This window comes from Salmo trutta, chromosome 2 (genome assembly GCF_901001165.1).
Source record: "Salmo trutta chromosome 2, fSalTru1.1, whole genome shotgun sequence".
Taxonomy (NCBI): domain Eukaryota; kingdom Metazoa; phylum Chordata; class Actinopteri; order Salmoniformes; family Salmonidae; genus Salmo; species Salmo trutta.
In genome coordinates, this window is record NC_042958.1 from 27815422 (window position 1) to 27837946 (window position 22525).

The 22525-nt window shown below is 41.3% G+C and overlaps 1 protein-coding gene across 1 annotated transcript in view; it reads right to left on the reverse strand.

Annotated features, from left to right (window-relative positions):
- Positions 1–11161: 11161 nt before the first annotated feature.
- The window catches only part of LOC115154008 (cadherin-18-like), a 242751-nt gene continuing 231387 nt past the window's right edge, over positions 11162–22525 (reverse strand). Inside the window, exons 11-12 of the mRNA XM_029699766.1 lie at positions 22036–22290; positions 11162–11999 (exon numbers count right to left, since the gene is read on the reverse strand). Of these exons, the coding sequence (XP_029555626.1) occupies positions 11464–11999; positions 22036–22290 (791 nt within the window). The 3' untranslated portion in view covers positions 11162–11463. The remainder of the gene's footprint in view (positions 12000–22035; positions 22291–22525) is intronic.

The following is a 22525-nucleotide window of genomic DNA, read 5'->3' on the forward strand; positions in this document are numbered from 1 at the left end:
GAAAGTTAGGAAATTAAGAAGATTTCATTGAACCTTCTAGTGGGCTTCGACGTCTGAAGAAGGGAACAGTACCTTTGCTATTCCAGTGGAGTAACTACCATGTCCAAGAGATCCTCATGCCACTGATGGGAAGCATCAGCTGCATCTAGGCTGTGGCTTGCCTTCTCACAAAACTACTAGTGTGGGCCTCTTGTGAAGGCATGGGTCAAGGAGCAATGAGCTACTACTGCAATGCATCTTTCCTTTTTTTGCTGTGACCATCCACATTGTCTAACACCCTGTAATCCATTTATAGATAATAAACACCTCTGCTTATACTCCAAACAAAATGCTATAGAGGTTTTATATAGTGACAAGAGAACAGAAAAATGTAACTGAATTAATTTAAATTATTTATTAATTAATTGTTCAGACAGATTTGTTGGTTTGTTTCTCTTTCATTAATTGATAGATAAAGGAGCCTCTCCCTTTATTTAGCTATGTACTGGTAGATAACGTTTGCTAGCTAAAGAGACAAAAAAGACAGAGAACACAATCGAATTACAAAAAATCACTAACTGAACGAATTCGAGGCTAGTATGGCTACAATCAGGCTGACAGGACGCGATCGGGACAGGAAGCTATGTATCGGGTAGGATGTTGAGCGGAAGTGGGCTTTGTTACGTTGTGCAAAAGGTCTATAGGGTACAATTTGGGACACAGCCTCAACCTACTCCTTGTCATAGAAATCTGGTGCAACATAAATCTATGTGCAGAGATTTACTCACTACTGACACTAAAATGTTATAAAGTGCCATTTTCCATGTTATGTTACCTCTGCACACTCAAACATAATTCAAAGCACAATGTCTCTACAAACCTTGTCGTATTACAATCGATTAAATATGATATTAAGATTGTTTCTCAACTGCAAGCTGTAATTGATGGGAGATGAGTTATGCCAGTCATGTTTGAAAGATGTCCCCTCATATAAACTACAAGACTGTTCTTTTCTTTACTAGATTTATCCTCTGCACTGTATTTTAGGCTTGAATGTAAAGATCCTACACACGCAGGCACGGACACGTGAGTGCGCACACATACACACACACAAACGGTGGTGGCTGGAGGAAATTAGATGTTTTGAAATGTGTTGATTGCACAACTACATCAATTAGAGCTGGTGTCATGGCTTTCAGAAGGATCGGACCAATACACAGTGTGACCGTAGTTCCACATCTTTTATTCAAATCGTAAAACTAATGCTATAAACAATAAACTTCAAATCCAAAACAAGAAAGCCGTGACGCAGAGCAGGCATACACTACTCACAAAATATAATCACCCACAAAAACAGGTGGGACAAACATCAACTTAAATAGGACCTCCAATTAGAGACAACGACAACCGGCTGCCTCTAATTGGAGGTCATGCCAAACAAAAACCAACATAGAAATCCCAAACTCTAAAACTGAACATAGAAATAGAAAAACAGGCACACACCCCCTATCACACCCTGACCTACTCTACCATAGAAAATAACAACTTACTATGGTCAGGACGTGACAGCTGGCAAGTGATTTCCTGGCAAGTGACACTGGAAACCAATGACTTGGACATTATCTGGGGCACAGGGAAGCACACACATAAACACATATTCAAAGATATGCAAAGACACACCATGTACAAGCAGACGCAAACACACACACGCACGCACACACTCCTACATACGTTAATGGGAGATAGTGATACTCTCTGCTCCAAACTAACGTCCAGTAACTCAAAGCTTTCTAATCTAACCATGTCCCAATGTTTTAACACCAACGTGACTCACATCGGGGGATTATTGTTTTCTCCTGGTGGGGGAACTGTGGGGGAGGGTCTCGGATGGTTGAGGGTCAGCTCTCTGGGAACTGTGGGGGGGATCTTGGAGGGCAGGTGGCCTTGCGGTTGGGAGCTTTGGCCGGTGGCTGATAGGTCGCTTGTTCGGGTCACCGTTTTTGACCTTGTGGGAGATCTGTCGACGTGCCCTTGAGCAGGGCGTTGACCCTGGTTTCTTCTGTGGGTCGCTCTTGGTGGGAGTCTGCTAGATGAAAATGTAATGTAAATGTTGAGCAGCTTCACTGCAAGTAGATTGTATGTTTTAATATTCAATAAAAACATGACTCACGTGTCTTTCATACTGTATCTGTGAATTTCAGGAGAAAAGACAGATAATAGAGAAGAGAAGGAGATATACAGTAGCAAGTGAAACGGAGAGGGAAAGAAAGTGAGAGAGATTGCTTCAGAAAGGGAGTGAGAATGCAAGATAGAGATGGAGAGAGAGAAAGAGAAGAGACTGTAGGTAGAGATAGCAACGGAGAGAGAGTAAGGGAGGGATCAAAAGACAGAGAAAGAGAGCATGAGAGAGAAGGAGAGAGAGGAGATATGAAGAGATAAAGTGTGAGTCTGTAATATTCATCAGTCTCCCATCCCTTCATCCAGACCCTGTCAGTGTCTTACTAGCAGCCAACCCTTATGGAAAAAACACATGATTTCACATGTGAAATTTCTAAGTTATGCAGAAGTATACATTTATTTCACATGGAGTTTTACATGTGGATTTTCATGTGATCACATAACGTTTCATATACTAAATCATGTGGTTTTGGAACACTTCACATGTGATGATATTTCAAAAGGATATTTTTCAAGAGATTTCACCTGCAAACAGGAATGAGTCGTTAGCAGTTTTGTAGTACACAAATCCGGTCTCTAGACCACATATTGAGTGCCTCTGTCTTATCTTGGTGTCAGATACATTTGTTCTGGGTCTTGACTCAGTCTCGGCCAGTGAGGACTCATAAGACCAGCCAAGACCAGCGGAGTAAAAAACAATTAATTGTCAGCTTCCATTCAGTCAACGCATAAAACCGCTTCACCAGGCTAAATACACAGTATACACTCCTTTCTTGAAGCACTAATACACTATCTTAACAGCCTTTATATCTATTATAAACATGTTTGCATTAAAAACAGTTCCCTAGCAGACTGACAACAATATGGCTGCTTCTTACAAAAGACATCGAGACGGCAAGAGAGAGGGACAGAGACACTTAAAGTTGGTATATTTTAGAAACTACTTTCACTTATAGTACTCCTATACTTTTCATATGAACTGTCTCCCGCTTGGAGTAAGAAATTATGAATGTATTTACGTGAAAATGCTTTGGTTTGCCGTGTCTCTTCTCGGAACCTGGCCGCCTTGGAAAGGGGGGGTTGGGCCTTTTCACGGCACGCTGTCACGTCCTGACCATAGTAAGTGGTTATTTTCTATGGTAGAGTAGGTCAGGGCGTGACGGTGGTGTTTTGGGGTGTTTTGGGCTGTTCTATGTTTTATATTTCTATGTGTTAGTTCTAATTTTTCTATTTCTATGTTGGGATTGTTTGTGTTGATCTCTAATTGGAGGCAGCTGATCCTCGTTGCCTCTGATTAGAGATCATATTTAAAGTAGGGGTTTTTCGCTTCCTGTTTTGTGGGTAATTATCTTTTGAGTAGTGTTTGTTTCTTGCTGCGTCACGGTTTGTTGTTTTTGTATATTCAGTTATTTAGTGTATTGCATTGCGTTTCACGAATAAATAAAAATGTGGAACTACAAACACGCTGCACCTTGGTCCGCTCCTTCAAACAGCCGTGACACACGCTTGTAAGGCTCTGATAATCCAAATGGTGTTTCTCTGTTGTTCTCCTTTGCAGTCGTCCAGTACCCGGTGACTTGAACAGAACTACAAGTTTGTTCTCCTTCCATTCGCTCTGGAAGATGCTTCTTTAAAGATAGGCTGGCCAGCCGTGTCAATGGTTCCCAGTGGGGTGATGAGAGTAGCGGAATACCATGGTTTGAAAAGAGTAGTAGAATGGTTCCACTTAAATTCGCTTTTCTAGATACTTTAATTAGGACAGATAATCAGCCCTACCAGCGGTTGTCCGGGAGGTGACTTTATTGTCTCTACCTTGTGTTGAGATTCAGTTCCAACCACTTTAAACATGAGCTGCAGCTCTATGTCTCTCTGGTCTGATATGTTAAATCTTAACCCATCATTTTATACAGTTCATTCAAAATGGGCAGTTACATCAGGCTGACACGCTCTCTGACCACACTCAAGGGGGCAGTGACAACTTACTGTGCACAGTTAAAGAAACAATTTCCTCTTATAGTTTCTAAAATCACATCCCTCTCTTAACAAAAAAACTTTTAACATTTTTCATTTTGCATGCACAAGGCATAGAAAGGAAACTTGTACATGTATTATGTATAATTTCCAAGTTACAGTATTTCCTTTATAACATTTAATGACATCACAAAATAACAACCAAAATCACATTAGTGTTATTTTAGGTCTCCTCAGACAATTTGAAAATAAGGGAGAGCCGCACACTCTAAGAGCTCAGATGCAAAAATGTAATATCCAACGTTTCGACAGCCAAGCTGTCTTTATCAGGATATGATCTCAAACACTGCGAGATGACTCGTTTATATAGTGTCAAAAGACACACAGGTGTCTGTAATCATGGCCAAGTGTGGCCTAATATCATTGGTTAATTCTCAAATATAAAAATGGCATACAAAGAACACCATACAAAAAAACAAATGGATAGCATACGATCATAGATTAATTTTAGACTACACAAACTTACAAACAATTACAATGGCAAAGTCACAATAATCACAAGAATGGCTTAAGATCAAAGTCTATGTTGAGACCGAAGTGTGCAAGGGTCTTTAAGTTAAAGATCCAGGCAGCCTCTCGTTTTAACAATAAATTATCAAGGTCACCCCCTCTCCTAGGGAGGGTGACATGTTCGATGCCAATTCAGACAATTCCCCACATTCTGTTAGAAATGTTGTTCTAGTAGTTGCTTTTGAACGTGTTAGAGTTTCGGCGGAAAAAATCTTCTTAAAACAAAGGACATGCCTTGGGTGAATTTGGAGAGGGATGTCTGAATGTTCTGGCCTTGATTTACAACAGGGCGTGAGGTGTTAACCCCCACCAGTTCCCTGCACCCCCCTGTTCGGGTGAGAGAGGGTCTGGTTGAAGATATTTATTGCAAAGCTGATCTGACATTTTTGGATCGTCACAGGACAGTCATGACATCGGGTAAGGTTCCAAATCAAATTTGAAGAAGTTGCATTGTGGAAATGGTTAGGGTTTAGCCATAATTATGACATTTTGACGGTGTTAAGTAATGACGATAACAAATACATTACTCAGTAAGGTCACTCTTATAGAATTCTATGTTCACTCCCACTAAGGCGAAATTTGAATGGTTGATATCCCAGGCTTATTTGTGCAGTGTTTGCAATAGCCTGGGGACGACATCACACCAAGAAACAGTTACCTTGATGAAAGCCCCCAACCTAAAGAAATTGAAAGTGTCTTTCTTCTGAAGCCAAGTTACATGTTGCTCAGTCAGTACACAAACACGGACACAACAAAAATATGCCATACCGTGAGATGCTGGACCCATACAGGTCTTTGACACATTTACCGACTCAAAATGTTGGCACCATTGTAACAGGTTGTTATCAAGCCCTAGTTTCCAGCGGTAGTATCATGTTGGACAATTCAAAATCATCTTGATTCTGACACAAACACACACACAAGCTTTACAGGTCCATCAAGCAATTTAAATTTCCTCTCACACCCTACATTTACTGGATCCATGTAGTGTCCTGTAATACTTTGAAGTGAGACACCTTTGGTCATTCATAACACATCCATATAGACTATATCGCATGACGTTGTACTTAATATAAAGTAAGACCCCTTTGGTCATTTATAACACATACACTACATGACCAAAAGTATGTGGACACCTGCTCATCGATCGTCTCATTCTAAAATCATGGGCATTAATATGAAGTTGATCCCCCTTTGCTGCTATAACAGCCTCCATTCTTCTGGGTAGGCTTTCCGTTAGATGTTGGAACATTGCTGTGGGGACTTGCTTCCATTCAGACACTAGAGCATTAATGAGGTTGAGCACTGATGTGGGGCGATTAGGCCTGGCTCACAGTCTGCGTTCAAGTTCATCCCAAAGGTGTTTGATGGGGTTGAGGTCAGGGCTCTGTGCAGGCCAGTCAAGTTCTTCCACACCGATCTTGAAAAGTAGTTAAGTTAAAAATAGTTAAGATTTAAGATTTACCTTCACTGGAACTAAGGGACCTAGCCCAAACCATGAAAAACAGCTCCAGACCATTATTCCTCCTCCACCAAACTTTACCTTTGGCACTATGCATTGGGGCAGGTAGCGTTATCCTGGCATCTGCCAAGCCCAGATTCATCTGTCGGACTACCAGATGGTGAAGCGTGATTCATCACTCCAGAGAAAGTGTTTCCACTGCTCCAGAGTCCAATGAACTGCTTTACATCGCTCCATCCGATGCTTGGCATTGCGCATGGTGATCTTAGGCTTGTGTGCAGCTGCTCGGCCATGTAAACCCATTTCATGAAGCTCCCGACGAACAGTTCTTGTGCTGACGTTGCTTCTAGAGGCAGTTTGGAACTCGGTATTGAGTGTTGCAACTGAGGACAGTCGATTTTTACACTCATTCGGAAAGTATTCAGACCACTTGACTTTTTCCACATTTTGTAACAGTACAGCCTTCTAAAATTGATTAAATTGTTTTTTCCCCCCTCATCAATCTACACACGATACCCAATATTGACAAAAAAATCAACTGAAATAACACATTTACATAAATATTCAGACCCTTTACTCAGTACTTTGTTGAAGCACCTTTGGCAGAAGTTACAGCCTCGAGTTTTCTTGGGAATGACACTACAAGCTTGGCACACCTGCACTTGGGGAGTTTCTCCCATTCTTCTCTGCAGATCCTCTCAAGCTCTGGCAGGTTGGATGGGAAGCGTCGCTGCACAGCTATTTTCAGGTTCAAGTACGGGCTCTGGCTGGCCACTCAAGGACATTCAGAGACTTGTCCCGAAGCCACTTCTGTGTTGTCTTGGCTGTGTGCTTAGGGTAATTGTCCTGTTGGAAGGTGAATCTTCGCCACAGTCTGAGGTCCTGAGTGATACGGAGCAGGTTTTCATCAAGGATCTCTCTGTCCTTTGCTCCGTTCATCTTTCCCTCGACCCTGACTAGTCTCCCAGTCTCTGGCACTGAAACATATCCACACAGCATGATGCTCCCACCACCATGCTTCACCGTAGTGATGGTACCAGGTTTCTTCCAGATATTACACTTTGCATTCAGGCCAAAGAGTTCCATCTTGGTTTCGTCAGACCAGAGAATCTTGTTTCTCATGGTCTGAGAGTCCTTTAGTTGCCTTTTGGTTAACTCCAAGCAGGCTGTCATGTGCCTTTCACTAAGGAGTGGCTTTCGTCTGGCCACCATAAGGCCTGATTGGTGGAGTGCTGCAGAGATGGTTATCCTTCTGGAAGGTTCTCTAGAGCTCTGTCAGAGTGACTATCAGGTTCATGGTCACCTCCCTGACCAAGGCCCTTCTCCCCCGATTGCTCAGTTTGGCCAGGCGGCTAGCTGTAGGAAGAGTCTTGGTGTTTCCAAACCGTTTAAGAATGATGGAGGCCACGGTGTTCTTGGGGACCTTCAATGCTGCAGACATTTTTTGGTACACTTCCCCAGATCTGTGCCTCAACACAATCCTGCCTCGGAGCTCTACATAAAGTTCCTTCGACCTCACAGCTTGGTTTTTGCTCTGACATGCATTGTCAACTGTGGGACCTTTTATAGACAGGTGTGTGCCCTTCCAAACCATGTCCAATCAATTTAATTTATCACTTGTGGACTCCAATCAAGTTGTAGAAACATCTCAAGGATGATCAATGGAAACAGGATGCACCTGAGCTCAATTTCGAGTCTCATAGCAAAGGGTCTGAATACTTATGTAAATAAGGTATTTCAGTTTTCAAAAAATGGGTATTGTGTGTAGATTGACGAGGATTTTTATTTATTTATTCCATTTTAGAATAAGGCTGTAACGTAACAAAATGTGGAAAATAGAAGGGGTCTGAATACTTTACGAATGCACTGTCTAAGAAAGATTACATGTATTTACATGTATTTTTCAATTTTTGTCACTAAACAGTCTCCATATGCATTGCCTTCGGAAAGTAATCAGACCCATTGACTTTTCCACATTTTTTTACGTTACAGCCTTATTCTAAATTGGATTAAATAACAAAAAACATTTTTTTTACACACAGTACCACATAATGACAAAGCAAAAACAGGTTGTTTGAATTTTTCAACATTTATACAAAATAAAAAAGCAGAAAACCTTATATCATAATATACTGAATGAAAATATAAACGCAACATTTTCATGAGCTGAAATAAATAGAAATGTTCCATACATACCGAAAGTTAATTCCTCTCAATTGTTGTGCACAAATGTGTTTACATCCCTGTTAGTGAGCATTTCTCCTTTGTCAAGATACTCCATTCACCTGACAGGTGTGGCATATCAGAAAGCTGATTAAACAGCATGATCATTACACAGGTGCACCTTATACTGGGGACAATAAAAAAAAAACTTCTAATGTGCTGTTTTGTCACACAACACAATACCCCAGATGTCTCAAGTGTTGAGGGAGCGTACAATATGCATGCTGACTGCAGGAATGTCCACCAGAGCTTATTGCCAGATAATTTAATGTTAATTTCTCTACCTTAGACTACTTCCAATGTCATTTTAGAGAATTTGGCAGTACGTCCAATCGGCTTCACAACTGCAGACCAATTTGGAACAAAGCCAGCCCAGGACCTCCTCATCCGGCTTCTTCACCTGTAGAATTATCTGAGACCAGCCACCTGGACAGCTGATGAAACTGAGGACTATTTCTGTCTGTAATAAAACCCCTTTGTGGCGAAAAACTATTTCTGATTGGCTGAGCCTGGCTCCCAAGTGGGTGGGCCTATGTCCTCCCAGGCCCACCCATGGATGCGCCCTGAGTAGTCATATAAAATCTATAGGTTTGGCCCTAATTCATTAATTTAATTTCACAGATTTTAAAAAAATAATATGGTTTCTGGTTTACATAGAGTCCAGTGAAGTTCCTTGAGGGCCGTCTTGGTGTTTGCTTGAGGGGGAATGTACACAGCTGTGACTATAAATGACGAAAACTCTCTTGGTAGGTAAAATGTCCGGAATTTGATTGTAAGGAATTCTAGGTCGTTTGAGCAGAAGGACTTGAGTTCCTGTATGTTGTTATGATTGCACAATGAATCGTTAATCACAAAGCATATCTTTGTTGGCGCGATGCATGGAGAAGCCTGGTGGCTGAACCAATTCCGACAACATATCCCGAGAGAGCCATGTTTCCGTGAAACAGAGACTGTTACAATCTCTGATGTCTCTCTGGAAGGCAACCCTTGCTATAATTTTGTCTAGTTTGTTGTCAAGAGACTGTACATTGCCGAGTAGTATACTCAGGAGCGGTCAGCAATGTGCACATCTACAGAGCCTGACCAGAAGGCCGCTCTGTCTGTCCCTTCTGAGGCGCCATTGTTTTGGGTCGGCTTCTGGGATCAGATCCATTGTCCTGGGTGGTGGTCCGAACAGAGGATCCGCTTCTGGAAAGTCGTATTCCTGGTCGTAATGTTGGTAAGTTGAAGTTGCTTTTATATTCAATAGTTCTTCCCGGCTGTATGTAATAAGACTTAAGATTTCCTGGGGTAACAATGTAAGAAATAATACATTAAAAAAACAAAATGCTGCATAGTTTCCTAAGAATGCGAAGCGACCATCTCTGTGGGTGCCATTTGTGTACCTAGACATATTGACTAACTCAAATAGACAGAAGCGTGCTATATGGCAGACCAATCCAAACTCATCTCTCGCCATGTCCAGCCCACTCATTATCTCAACCAATCATGGCTAGCGGGAAGGTTGCTACCTTATTCTGTGGCTAAACCAATTGGTACTTGTAATTTAACAATTTTATTCATATTTACAGACACTGTTCAAGTTTGAAAGGTCACATTTGAAAGGTCACATTTTCGAGAGGGCTTTTCTGCCAAAAAAACGCATTTTGATAAAAAATAAAAGTTTACGATAAAACTGCTCTCCTGTGAAGTGGTGACCCGTGACATACAACTAGTTTCCTGAAATGGGTCACATATATATATATATATATATATATATAGATAGATAGATAGATAGATAGATATGCTACTGGTCAATTAAAACATTTTGGTCGACCAAACAATCGAGCAGTCGACTAATTGGGGTCAGCCCTAGATTTAAGAGTTAAATTAACATTCAATGGTGTAAAAGAACGGCAGTATTTGTGTTAATAACCAGAGTTAAACCAAAACTACGCCCATCATTATCATATTTCACAGCATGCTCTACTGCAGGTTGATATTTAGAACTGTTTGTTTCAATATCTACTTTTTAACATGTATATTGATTGATTAATTAATCTTATACTACTCAAATATAAATAACATACATTTTTCTGAACTATTCCAATGTGTTACTTGGACTTACTGAACCCCTTACTGAAATTATTGTTCCAGTTTAGTTGTTTAGAATAGTCTCATATCCTGGTCTTCCCAACCCTGGCAGTCATTGTGAATGCAGGTTACGGGTATATTACATTTTCAAATGTTGACCATCCCCTTTCCAATAGGAGTTACTTACCACTTTACAAGCCAGCATAATGTGACTTACTGGCCTGATGTGGCCTGTCAACCAGAAGTTTTAGGCCACTATATTAGGGTAAAAACAGGCCTTAAAAGCAGGCCTTATGAAGTATGAATTGTCTTTATGAATACATTTTAAATGTCAATATATCCATTTAGAACTTCACTTGTTAAAGGCAACAGGAAAGAATATTAATTAGTCCAACAAGCATTTCTCTGGCACTAGCAAACCGATTTATGGGTGGTACTGGTAACTTTAAAATGCACTTGAAAGGCACCCTGGGAAATATGCAAAAAAGGCTTAAAACCCTACAGCAGGGCTATTCAATTCTGGTTCTGGAATCATTTCTGTTTTTTGATTTTTGTATGATACTTCAAAGAACTATGCATAAAATGGTTCCCCTATGGCGTCGCTCTCAATAACCTTATTTGGTTCCAACTTGCACCTTTAAATTTAAGAGTGTAAGATAACCCTTACTCTGTGGATCTTCAGAAAAAAAGTTGACACTCCGTTTCACATATGGAATTCAGGACTTTATTGAGCAATAAAAAATATACACCAGGGAAAATATTTTCCTTTTTCCGTTAATCCTTAATATTTTTCCATCCACGAAATCTGATTAAATTCTTCTGCATATTAGACCCATGATCCAAAAGGAAAACTGAAAAAAGGGGCAGTCAGTTATTCAACAGTAAAAGTAGATCAGCTGGAATGAGTTCAAAAGCATTTCTGTTTCATTGTTTTAAAATGATTTGAGGAGGAGGATTGAGAGAGAGAGAGGTTTAGTTTAACAGACGTTGTGACAGACGTTGAGAGTCTAGGTCGCCGCTGTCACTGCAACCGCTACATCCAATTCTGCCACATCCATATCCTCCCCGTAGAGTTCTGCCAGTTTCTGAAATTCGGGCCCCCAGTCATCCAGGTAGTTATAATCTTGTTCTGAGTGTGTTCCTGGGGAGTCCAGAGAGCTGATGGAGCCTGTGGGCGACCCTTGACCCTCGTATGCATAGGTCTGGAGGGAGTCATAGGGAGGCCCACCAGTGTCCATATCTGCCTCCACCAGTCTCTGTTTAATAAACTTCTGCACATTCACCTGGTCCAGCTCTAGGGGACTGTGGCAGCCCCGCACCGGCCCGCCACATTGTCGGGCCGCCTCCGGCCGGACATCCCGTCGGAACTTGAGCTCTTCAGCGGCGGCGGGGTTCCGCAGGGCAATAATGTCGAAAGCCTCGGTGTCCTCTTCGCCGCCGCCCTCGTCGTCGTAGGTTACCACGTTCTCACGCACGTCCTCCTCTGAGATGATGAGGGGCTCCTTCTTGCTCCGCCGCAGGGTGATGAACAGAACCACGATAACTGGAGGAAGACAAGGACAGATGCTGTGTCAACAACAACAATAATTTTAGCAATGCCATCAAAAAAACAGTGAACAGAATCACAATCACTGTAAGAAGAGAGAAATGAACAGAGATATCATGTCAATAACAACAACATGGTGATGAACAGAGCCACGATCGCTGCAGAAGAGCGTGAGAAGCAGAGACACCATGTCAACAACAACAACAATAATGCAAACAACATCAACAAAATGGTGGTTTTACAATGCCACTCCAGAGAGTGATGAACAGAACGATGATCGCTAAAATTAGAAAATGAGACATGTAGAGAAGCCATGTCAACAACAACAATATTGACTGTAATGGAAATGGTTGGTTTAACAACACCCCATTATTGTAGCAGTTGCGTTTCAGTACGATATCCAAGCCTGGTCGCATGCTAATTCCATGCTCTGCATGTGGTGTTGGTATGTAATGTATTAAGTCATAAAAAATGTGCATGTTTGGGGTCGTAAACAGCTAACAAAATGAAAGCTCTGGCTGTGTCTCAAATGGCATTCTATTCCCTATAAAGGTAATAGAGTACCATTTGGAATGTAGGCCCTGAAACATTCCTTCTTTTTATTATAATACATATTCATCCCTGATTATACACAGAAGCTAGCAGAGCTGTAAAATCAGTATTTCACATTAGCCGTCATCAGTATTAGCTGTGATGATGCTCTGAATGCAAGCTGCTAGGATGCTGATGAGAATCTTCTCATATAGTTCACTACTTTTGTTAAGGGCCCATTCTTTATTTTTGCACATTACATATTTGAGTGTAAAGTGAAATTGACATTGTGAAATCATTGTCAAAACTGCAAGAGATAGTGTTGTATGTAGGTCTAGAGTATTTATGTATTGATCATATCAAAAAGAAATATTAAAACATTACTTTAACAACTGAAAACAACTGTATGTGGCGCTGGAACCATTGACTTGCTGCATTATTATATTATTAAGATGCTTGCTGGTAACTCTTCAAATCTGTTAGGGATAGGGGGCAGTATTTTCACGGCCGGAAAACACCCTAAAGTTTCTAAAACTGTTTGAATGGTGTATGTGAGTATAACAGAACTCATATGGCAGGCCAAAACCTGAGAAGAGTGTATATGGGAAGTGCCCTGTCTGACCATTTCTTGTCCTTCTATAGCCTCTTTATCGAAAATACAGGATCTCTGCTGTAACGTGACATTTTGCATGGAGCCCCAGGCCGAGGGATATTGACAGTTCTTTTGTGTTTCTTCCATTTGCGAATAATCGCACCAAATGTTGTCACCTTCTCATTAAGCTGCTTGGCGATGGTCTTGTAGCCCATTCCAGCCTTGTGTAGGTCTACAATCTTGTCCCTGACATCCTTGGAGAGCTCTTTGGTCTTGGCCATGGTGGAGAGTTTGGAATCTGATTGATTGATTGATTGCTTCTGTAGACAGGTGTCTTTTATACAGGTAACAAACTGAGATTAGGAGCACTCCCTTTAAGAGTGTGCTCCTAATCTCAGCTCGTTACCTGTATAAAAGACACCTGGGAGCCAGAAATCTTTCTGATTGAGAGGGGGTCAAATAATTATTTCCCTCATTAAAATGCAAATCAATTTATAACAGTTTTGACATGCGTTTTTCTGGATTTTTTTGTTGTTATTCTGTCTCTCACTGTTCAAATAAACCTACCATTAAAATTATAGACTGATTCTTTCTTTGTCAGTGGGCAAACGTACAAAATCAGCAGGGGATCAAATACTTTTTTCCCCCACTGTAATTTACAAACAAAGCATTTGTGTTTAGTGTGTCCAAAGGATCAGAGATGACCAGGGATGTTCTCTTGATAACTGTGTGATTTGGACCACTTTCCTGTCTTGCTAAGCATTCAAAATGTAATGAGTACTTTTGGTGTCAGGGAAAATGTATAGAGTAAATAGTACATTATTTTCTTAAGAAATTTAGTTAAGTAAAAACAAAAGTTGCCAAAAATATAAATAGTAAAGTAAAGATACCTCAAAAATTACTTAAAAGTACTTTACACCACTGTTCATAGACAGTGCTGATGACATCTCGCGTTGACTTAGTTTATTGTCATCTTGCTGCAAGTCTTTTTCAGGACATCCACCTCTCCCTGGGAGAACTGCAAACTGTTCTTAAGGTCTCTTAAGGTTTACTCTTTTGTTAGTTGATTTCACCATTATTTGGAAAAAGCTCTTGAAGCTATTTTCCTGTTTCTGTAACAATTGCTTGTGGACATATTTTTATTGATTTAAAAGATCCTGCACCTGTGATAGCAAAACACTGTCATCTCTATTACTCCAAACTTTCTTAACTTTGGGCAGCATGATGGTGGCAACGTAGGCTAACACTGGGACTCGACGGAATTCCATCCAGCACAGCTCACAGGGCCGATGGAAACAGCAACAAATAGCAGGGATTTAAACAGCCACAAGCCCGGGACTATCCCATCCACAAGGGTGAACGGTATCGCGGGATGTGTTCAAACTGTCAAGGAAACCTGTCTAGCTTGAAAGCTAGCACCTAGGCTAGCTGTTTTGCCAAGTAGCAGCTCTTCAGACTTTGCGGTTTGGCAGTGTGCCGGGACAAACAGCAGCGGTCCCAGCAACTGAGGATAACCACGTCGCAGGATTCACATTAAACAGGTAGGCTATTAAACAACATTTTCTCATTCCTCGTTCAGCCCTGGGCCCGCATCCACAAAGTGTCATCAGACTAGAACATTTATTGTAAGTGCTGAGAATATTGACATTTCACTCCTACTCCTATGGGTAAAAATAAAAGTGATGCATGAATCCTCTTTAGTCATAAGAGTCACACCAAGTCAACAGATATTTAAGAGACCTCATGAGCTGTCCCAACCAGTTTAGAGTAACCAGATGGTATTTTGATCATAGAAAAATGCAGCAAATCAGGGGTTCCTGCGCCACATGCAATTCCTTTGGAGTTGGTAAAATTATCAATCTATATGATCAATGCATAAATAATCTAAACCTGCAACAGCATCTCTTGCGCAGTATCTCTGAAGCGACACATGCTATAGTGTTCACAACTTGCAGTGCCTCGTCATGATTGGTTATTCCCCAGTTTGCAACAATGTCAATGAGAGTCATCACCATCTTTCCTTTGCGGTACCTCAAACTGACATGATTACCAGCTGAGAAACTTTTATGAATTGATTTTACTCCTAGCTCAGAGTTTGTCTGGGCAGTGTCTTAACCCTTATCTCACCTCATTTGCTCACATTCTATATAGACTTATTTTTCTACTGTATTATTGACTGTATGTTTGTTTTACTCCATGTGTAACTCTGTGTTGTTGTATGTTGTCGAACTGCTTTGCTTTATCTTGGCCAGGTCGCAATTGTAAATGAGAACTTGTTCTCAACTTGCCTACGAGGTTAAATAAAGGTGAAATAAAAATAAATAAAAAAACATCATCCTAAAACATGCTCTAAACTGGGATTTATTTTGCCTTAAATCAGTTTAACAGGATTCCTAAGACCCTTTCTGAGATGCTAGGTGGAAACGGGACCAGGTCTCTTCTCCGCTCTAGCAAGACGCACGCAGTAGTACACACCACCACACTCAGTCACTTGCCTGCCACTCCACGAACCCAAAGGCTCTTTTAAGAGCCACCTAATAAATTTAAATAAGTGTGTGTGTGTGCCTGTCAAACTATAAATGAGAACATGTAGAGCCCTAGGTGGTAACGCTAACCATTACGCTACAAACCCAGTCGTAAACATGTTAACTTGACAGTCTATTTAAATGGACAGTCTGGTGATGATAGGAAGCATTTGTTCCAACAAGTTTTTGTTCATTCACTCAGTGCTGAATGAATGTTTGTTTATCTTGCTTGGTTAAAAGACAATCATCTAAAGCAGTTGATTTGTTGGAAACAGACTAATTTGATCATGTAGCTCAGTGGTTCCCACCCTTTTTCAGTTAGGGTAACACTAACTGAATTGAAGACTGCCCGGAGTACCCCTGAAGTATCCCATCATGTGCATTTTACCAGTAAGTCTATGGTCTCATGAGTCTTAGTAACCCTGGTTGGGAACCACTGATGCAGCTAAACAAGTTAGCAAGCATTGCATTTTATTTTGACTACGCACAGGTCGCACAAGCAAGCAATGATGTTGTTGTTGTTTTACCACTTATTTTACTTTTTTTGTAAAACAACCACACAGCTTACACAACCTATGGTAGCCCATTGCCATCACTATCACACCAAAAGTGACAACAGTGACACATCAAAGGATAAGAGTGTGAAAGGCTTGTGATGCTGAGTTGTTGAGCAACCAAGTTGCTGTACCCGGTTTTAGAACTCTTGAGATTCAGATGAAAAAGATATTTGCATTGTCAGAAATGCTATTAAAAAGTTGCACATAGTTGGTTTTTATTGGGCACATGAGAGCAATAAATTATTAATTTAATAAAAACTGTTACACCTACAAACTTGTAACTTCTGAAACATGGCAAATCCAATGGAAATTTTATGGAGGCTGTACTCTTGTTATTATCCGATGCCTAGATTTTGAGCTAGGTCGAGGCAGAACATTTCATTTTTTCCTAATGCTCACGACCCTGTTTAAAAATCTGGGTTCTTAAATGGTTTTTCCTAACCTCTTAAGTTGACAGCCCCCAAAATCGGGCACTAGAATTACTTAAAAAAACATATGTAGATGTTTACATGACTAATTTTGTTGATTTCGCACCGTTTTATAAATCTGAAGACAGCCATCTAGACCTTCCTAGGACCATGTCAACGTCCTCCGTCGAATAAACGTGTATTGCCTCCCGCTGGTGGTCGGCTACATCATTATATCAATTTACATCACTTCACTGCAATGTTACGTCAAAGGGGCAGAAAAACATTTATCCAGCTCGACTGCTTCACGGCACAGACATAGCAAAGCAATCGCTGAACTTGTCTTGAGCAGGCAGATCTAAATACACAACTTCCATAGCTTTAAGATAAAGTATGCAACCTACACACTTCCTTAAACCTAAAATAATTAAGTCATTTTGTGTGGAAGTCAAACATTTGTTTTACGTCAGACACATTGCATATGCTCAGAACAACAAAATCGAGCCCTTTACATAGCCCTTCTCCCTTGTCTGTTTGACTATCAATAATGTCATGGTATGTTTGGCAAAGAAGGTGAAATATTTTGAGTAGATGTTCTTAAAACAGATTTTAATGATATATGGACATATTACAAAGTATGAAAAGGCTTATTCATTCACATTTTTTTTTATTATTATACCATCATATTTGTAAATGTTTTGTGTACTAGATCATATGGGTTGGAAAATATATGATTTGTTCTTGACATTAATAAACAGAATTTTACGCCAATCATTATCATATTTCCCAGCATGCTCATTGCAGGTAGATTTTTGGAATGGTTTGTTTCAATATCTGTTTTTGCGTGTACATTGATTATTATAGGTCGACTGCACTTACTCATTTGGCCTTGTTTTGAATTTTGCTCACTAAGAAAGGCTAGCGGCCAAGACTTTACCCAAACAAGAGTTGTCTGAGGGATGTGGTTTGATGTGGGTGTATTATGTTTGTATATCGTACCCCAGCAGGTACTGTTGTTAGTCCCTCTTCAGTTACCATGGCAACAACATAGCCCTTTCCTCCAAATAGTAATTTCCTTAAAATAGTCAGAATCAATCTAAGATAAATCAAGAAATCTGTAAATCATTTATACATTTTTGCTAAGGAGGTCTTAGTCATACAATTTTACATCTAGCTAAGGTGTTTGATGCAGTATTTCTCAAATAAATCATGAAAGAAATGAGTCGAGAAAGTCTTGCTGCGCACTAATGACATGATTTTTGTCACCAAATCTATATTATATTTTTTTGCGGGTAAATTCATGTAAATTAATAGTTAGCAATCATCCACCCGTGGGCTCCCACTTTTTTTTTAAAGGTACACAAATACAAAGCATTAACCACCATAATCATAACACAGAGACAAACATTAACAACCCATCCCGTGGGCCGGAAAGCAAATAAAGTAAAAAATATATACATATGCCGCCACCACCATGCGTCACCGTAGTGATGGTGTCAGGTTTCCTCCAGATGTGGCGCTTGGCATTCAGGCCAAATAGTTAAATCTTGGTTTCATCAGACCAGAGAATCTTGTTTCTCATGGTCTGAGAGTTTTTAGGTGCCTTTTGGCAAACTCCTAGCGGGCTGTTGTGCCTTTTACTGAGGAGTGGCTTCCGTCTGGCCACTCTACCATAAAGTCCTGATTGGTGGAGTGCTGCAGAGATGGTTGCCCTTCTGGAAGGTTCTCCCATCTCCACAGAGGAACTCTGGAGCTCTGTCAGAGTGACCATCGGGTTCTTGGTCACTTCCTTGACCAAGGCCCTTCTCCCCCGATTGCTCAGTTTGGCCGGGTGTCCAGCTCTAGCAAGAGCTTTGGTGGTTCCAAACTTCTTCCATTTAAGAATGATAGAGGCCACTGTGTTCTTCAATGCTGCGGAAATGTTTACGGTACACTTCCCCAGATCTGTGCCTCGACACAATCCTGTCTCTGAGCTCTGATGGCTTTGACCTGATGGCTATTTCTTTTGCTCTGACATGCACTGTCAACTGTGGGACCTTATATAGACAGGTTTATACCTTTCCAAATAATGTCCAATCAATTGAATTTACCACAGCTGGACTCCAATCAAGTTGTAGAAACATCTCAAGGATGAACAATGGAAACAGGATGCCCTGAGCTCAATTTCGAATCTCATATTAAAGGGTCTGAATACTTATGTAAATAAGGTATTTGTTTGTTTTTTTTACTGTTTTTTTTAAAGGATTACTAAAAGCCTTTTTCTGTTTTGTCATTATGGGGTGTTGTGCGTAGATTGATGAGGGAATGTTTTTATTTAATCCATTTTAGAATAAGGCTGTAATGTAACAAAATGTGTAAAAAGTCAAGGGGTCTGAATACTTTCCGAATGCACTGTATTTCATATGCCGACCATGGCTAAGGGAAACGCTGGCATCCTAAATACTTTTTGTTCATTTTCTGAATTAATTAAATGTATTTTCACCTGGAAAAATTAGGCTACAGCGGTGACAACATTTTATCATCATGTCAATGTATTATTACCGCTGGACATGTAGCCTACAGATGTCTGCCTCGTTGCCAAGCAAGAAAGTTATTTCGCAATCATCAAACGCAGTGAGTATTATGGCTTGGATAGGTTAAAGCCCGTTCGGGCGGAGGAGAGTGAGAACAGGGTAGTGGACAAAGTCATGTAAGCAACAAAGTGAGGTAGTTTGTGTGGATGATCAGATTGAATGGTGTGTGCGTGTGATCAGCTACATATGCAGAGACCGTGGCATGAGTGAGGCAAGGTTGTAGATAGTAGATAAAATGGGTATAATTTCTTACATTTGGACAGGATTATCTAGGTTTTTAAATTGGTGTCATATACGGGCTGAATGTTACGTGGGTGGACCAGTTATCAATCTCCTTCCAAAACGTGTTTACATTTGCATAAACTTCAAGTATTACTGACTAGAAACCCCCCTAAAATGTTTTCATATCTGGCAACCTGTTTTAGCTATCGCCCTACGGCTAGGCTAGGCAGTAGGCTTGTATTTGAGGTGATAATATATGAGGTGATAACACTATTTGCTTTGTAATTTCTTAAAAACAGTAAAATGACTTCAAGTTATGTGCTTCAGTTCTTGAATACAATCACATCGAACATTTTAACAAGCACATCGAACATTTGTAATAAACTCAAAAGTGGACAAACTAAGTTGATCTTACTCAGGCAATGGGTGCAGCCATCTTTTGACTTTGTTTATTTGCGTCTTAAAGCGAATGGTATTCTTGGATTAGTCAATTTCTGCTTGTCAAACATAAACAAACATGGCTGCCATCATAAAGAATTTAGTACTGTGTGTGTGTGTGTGTGACTCAACAGTACCCACCATCTTTTCCATCCAACTTCAAAAATCTCACTCCCACTGGACCAAACTTATCTTTATCATAACCATGTCCATCAATGCAAGGCTTGGGCTCCGAGCTCCTCACAACACTTTCTACCCCTTCCATTTCACCTCCAGAACTCAAACTGGTGTCCGGCTCACTCACTGTTTGAATTTAACACCAATCTTTCTTGACAAACCCTCTCCCTTGTTATTACTAGCTTCAACAGATTCAAACCCATCCTCTGCATCCCTCAGTCTTTTGAACCTCCTCTCTCTTTCCCTCCCATTCTGCTCCCCAATTACCCAACTCCAGTGTTGAAAAGTTCCTTTCAACAGTCATTGGCACAAGACATTTGCTTTTCACCAGGATGCTCAATCACTGATAATCTGTTCATAATCAGGGATATGCCTGTCAAGGCTTTCAAATGTACATTTTCAAATGGTTTCCTTGGACCAGGAGAAAGCCTTAGATAGGGTGGACCATGGATATATATTCAATGTGTTGTCTTGTTTGGTTGTGGGGAGATCCAGTGTTATTATTCAAATGTATGGTCTCTGCATGTCTTAGGTTTAAGTTCGAGATTTACAAAATTATCAACAGTGTGGAGATGTTTCCAGAGGTATGTTCGCTCAGGGGGGCTGTCTGTATAGCTGGAGAGGAGGGGCTGGATGTACGGTTGTAATGTGGTGCTGGTGGGTGTATTGTACTGTTGTTGTGTACTGTGTAATGTGATTGTGTGGAGGTTATGGTGTCACACAATGCGTTTTTTTGGGGGTGTGGGTGTTTGTGGTGTTTTTAGTATATTGAGGATGGCTCATTAAAGTAAGACCTTCATTGAGTCAATCTCTCTCTTGGCATGAAACAGCTTTGTATCACACTAACACTCCCTTCCCCACCTTATCTCAATTTTCCTGCACCAGACAGTATCTCGATCTCGAAGTCCTGTATTTAGGTATCCAGAACTCACTCACTCACTCACTCACTCACTCACTCACTCACTCACTCACTCACTCACTCACTCACTCACTCACTCACTCACTCACTCACTCACTCACTCACTCTGCAGTCTCTCACTCTTCAGTCTCTCACTCTTCAGTCTCTCACTCATGTGTTTGCTTCAAACCGTGATGATGGCTTTTAGTTGCTGGGTGCCTCAGTCTCTGACAAAGCCGTGGTGAGACTGATATGAATATTCATCACCTTCACGCACCGATGTCCACAGACAATCAAGGGAGATGGGGTGAGTGGGTGATGGCGGATTCTGTTCATTATACACAGTCTCTTCACTGTCCTACCGCTGTTCTGTTTGCTCTAGAGAGGCACTTTGTTGGTATTTGGCAGTGGGGGCAGTGCCGTTTCCCCTTTGCTGAAATTCACATGAATTCTGTGGCACATGAATTCTCTGTGAAGCATTTAATATACAACACAGTAATTTAACCTAAATAGTGTGTGTATCCTGACTCTATGGAAATAGAAAGCATCAGAAAATCTCTGGACAGGTCTAACACAGCTCTATCCCCCTTCTATGCCACACTCTCTAAAGTCTCGTATCCCTTCCTTTACCTCCTTCTATTCTCAGTCCATTTTTCTTCACTCATCCATCTCCCAATCTGGCCCAATCTCACTAATTCTCCATTATCCACCTCTACATCATCCTGACCTTGTCCCTATCCTCCCTCTTTCTAAAACCCACTTGTGTCCTTCCTTACCCTTCCATTCATCTCTCTCCCTATCTCCTCCTCTACCCTTGGTCTGTCATCCCTCCTACTGTGAGGTCTCCACTCCTCCTCCTGCTGCTCTACTCCTTACACTTCACCATGTTGCCAGGCGTTTTTAACGCCCATACCCTTCACCACCTTGCCCCTCAGACAAGATGCCCCCGGGGTGTTCCACAAACATGCCCTAAAGCGTGATGCCATCCAGGCCTGCACCCATACCCTCCATCATCCCCACCAATATGCACCTAAGGTGTGAGGCCCGTCAGGCGGCCCATTACCTCCTCCATACCCTTAGGCTTGATGTTACCCAGACCCAGGCAACACCTACCCAGCAAGATGACGATGCACAGCAGGATGGCTATCAGGGCCCCCGTGCTGAGGCCTGCCGAGGAGAGGAGGCCCCTCTCATCCTGGCACGTCTGCACCCTCCCGTTCCACTGACATGGGCACACCTGCAGGGTCAGTGTGCTGGTGCCGCTCAGTGCCGGCTCCCCACCATCCCACACCACGATGGGCAGTTCATATAACTCCTGGACCAGTCGGCTGAACCGCCTCCGGCGCGCAATGATACTGGCAGTGTTGTCTGGAACGAGAGAGAGACAGAGAGAGAGAAACAGAGAGAGAGAGAGCGGAGAGAGAGCGAGAGAGAGAGAAAATGCACTCATTAGGACAAATTAGAGGAGAGGACTCATTCAGGACGACTAGCTACCCAGGCCGCACTTCCCATTAGGGGGGGATTCTGTCTAGAGCACTCCATTCTAACCCACTTCCACAGATGGATTTTTAATGGAGATAGCGAGCAAATGTACTTTCACTTT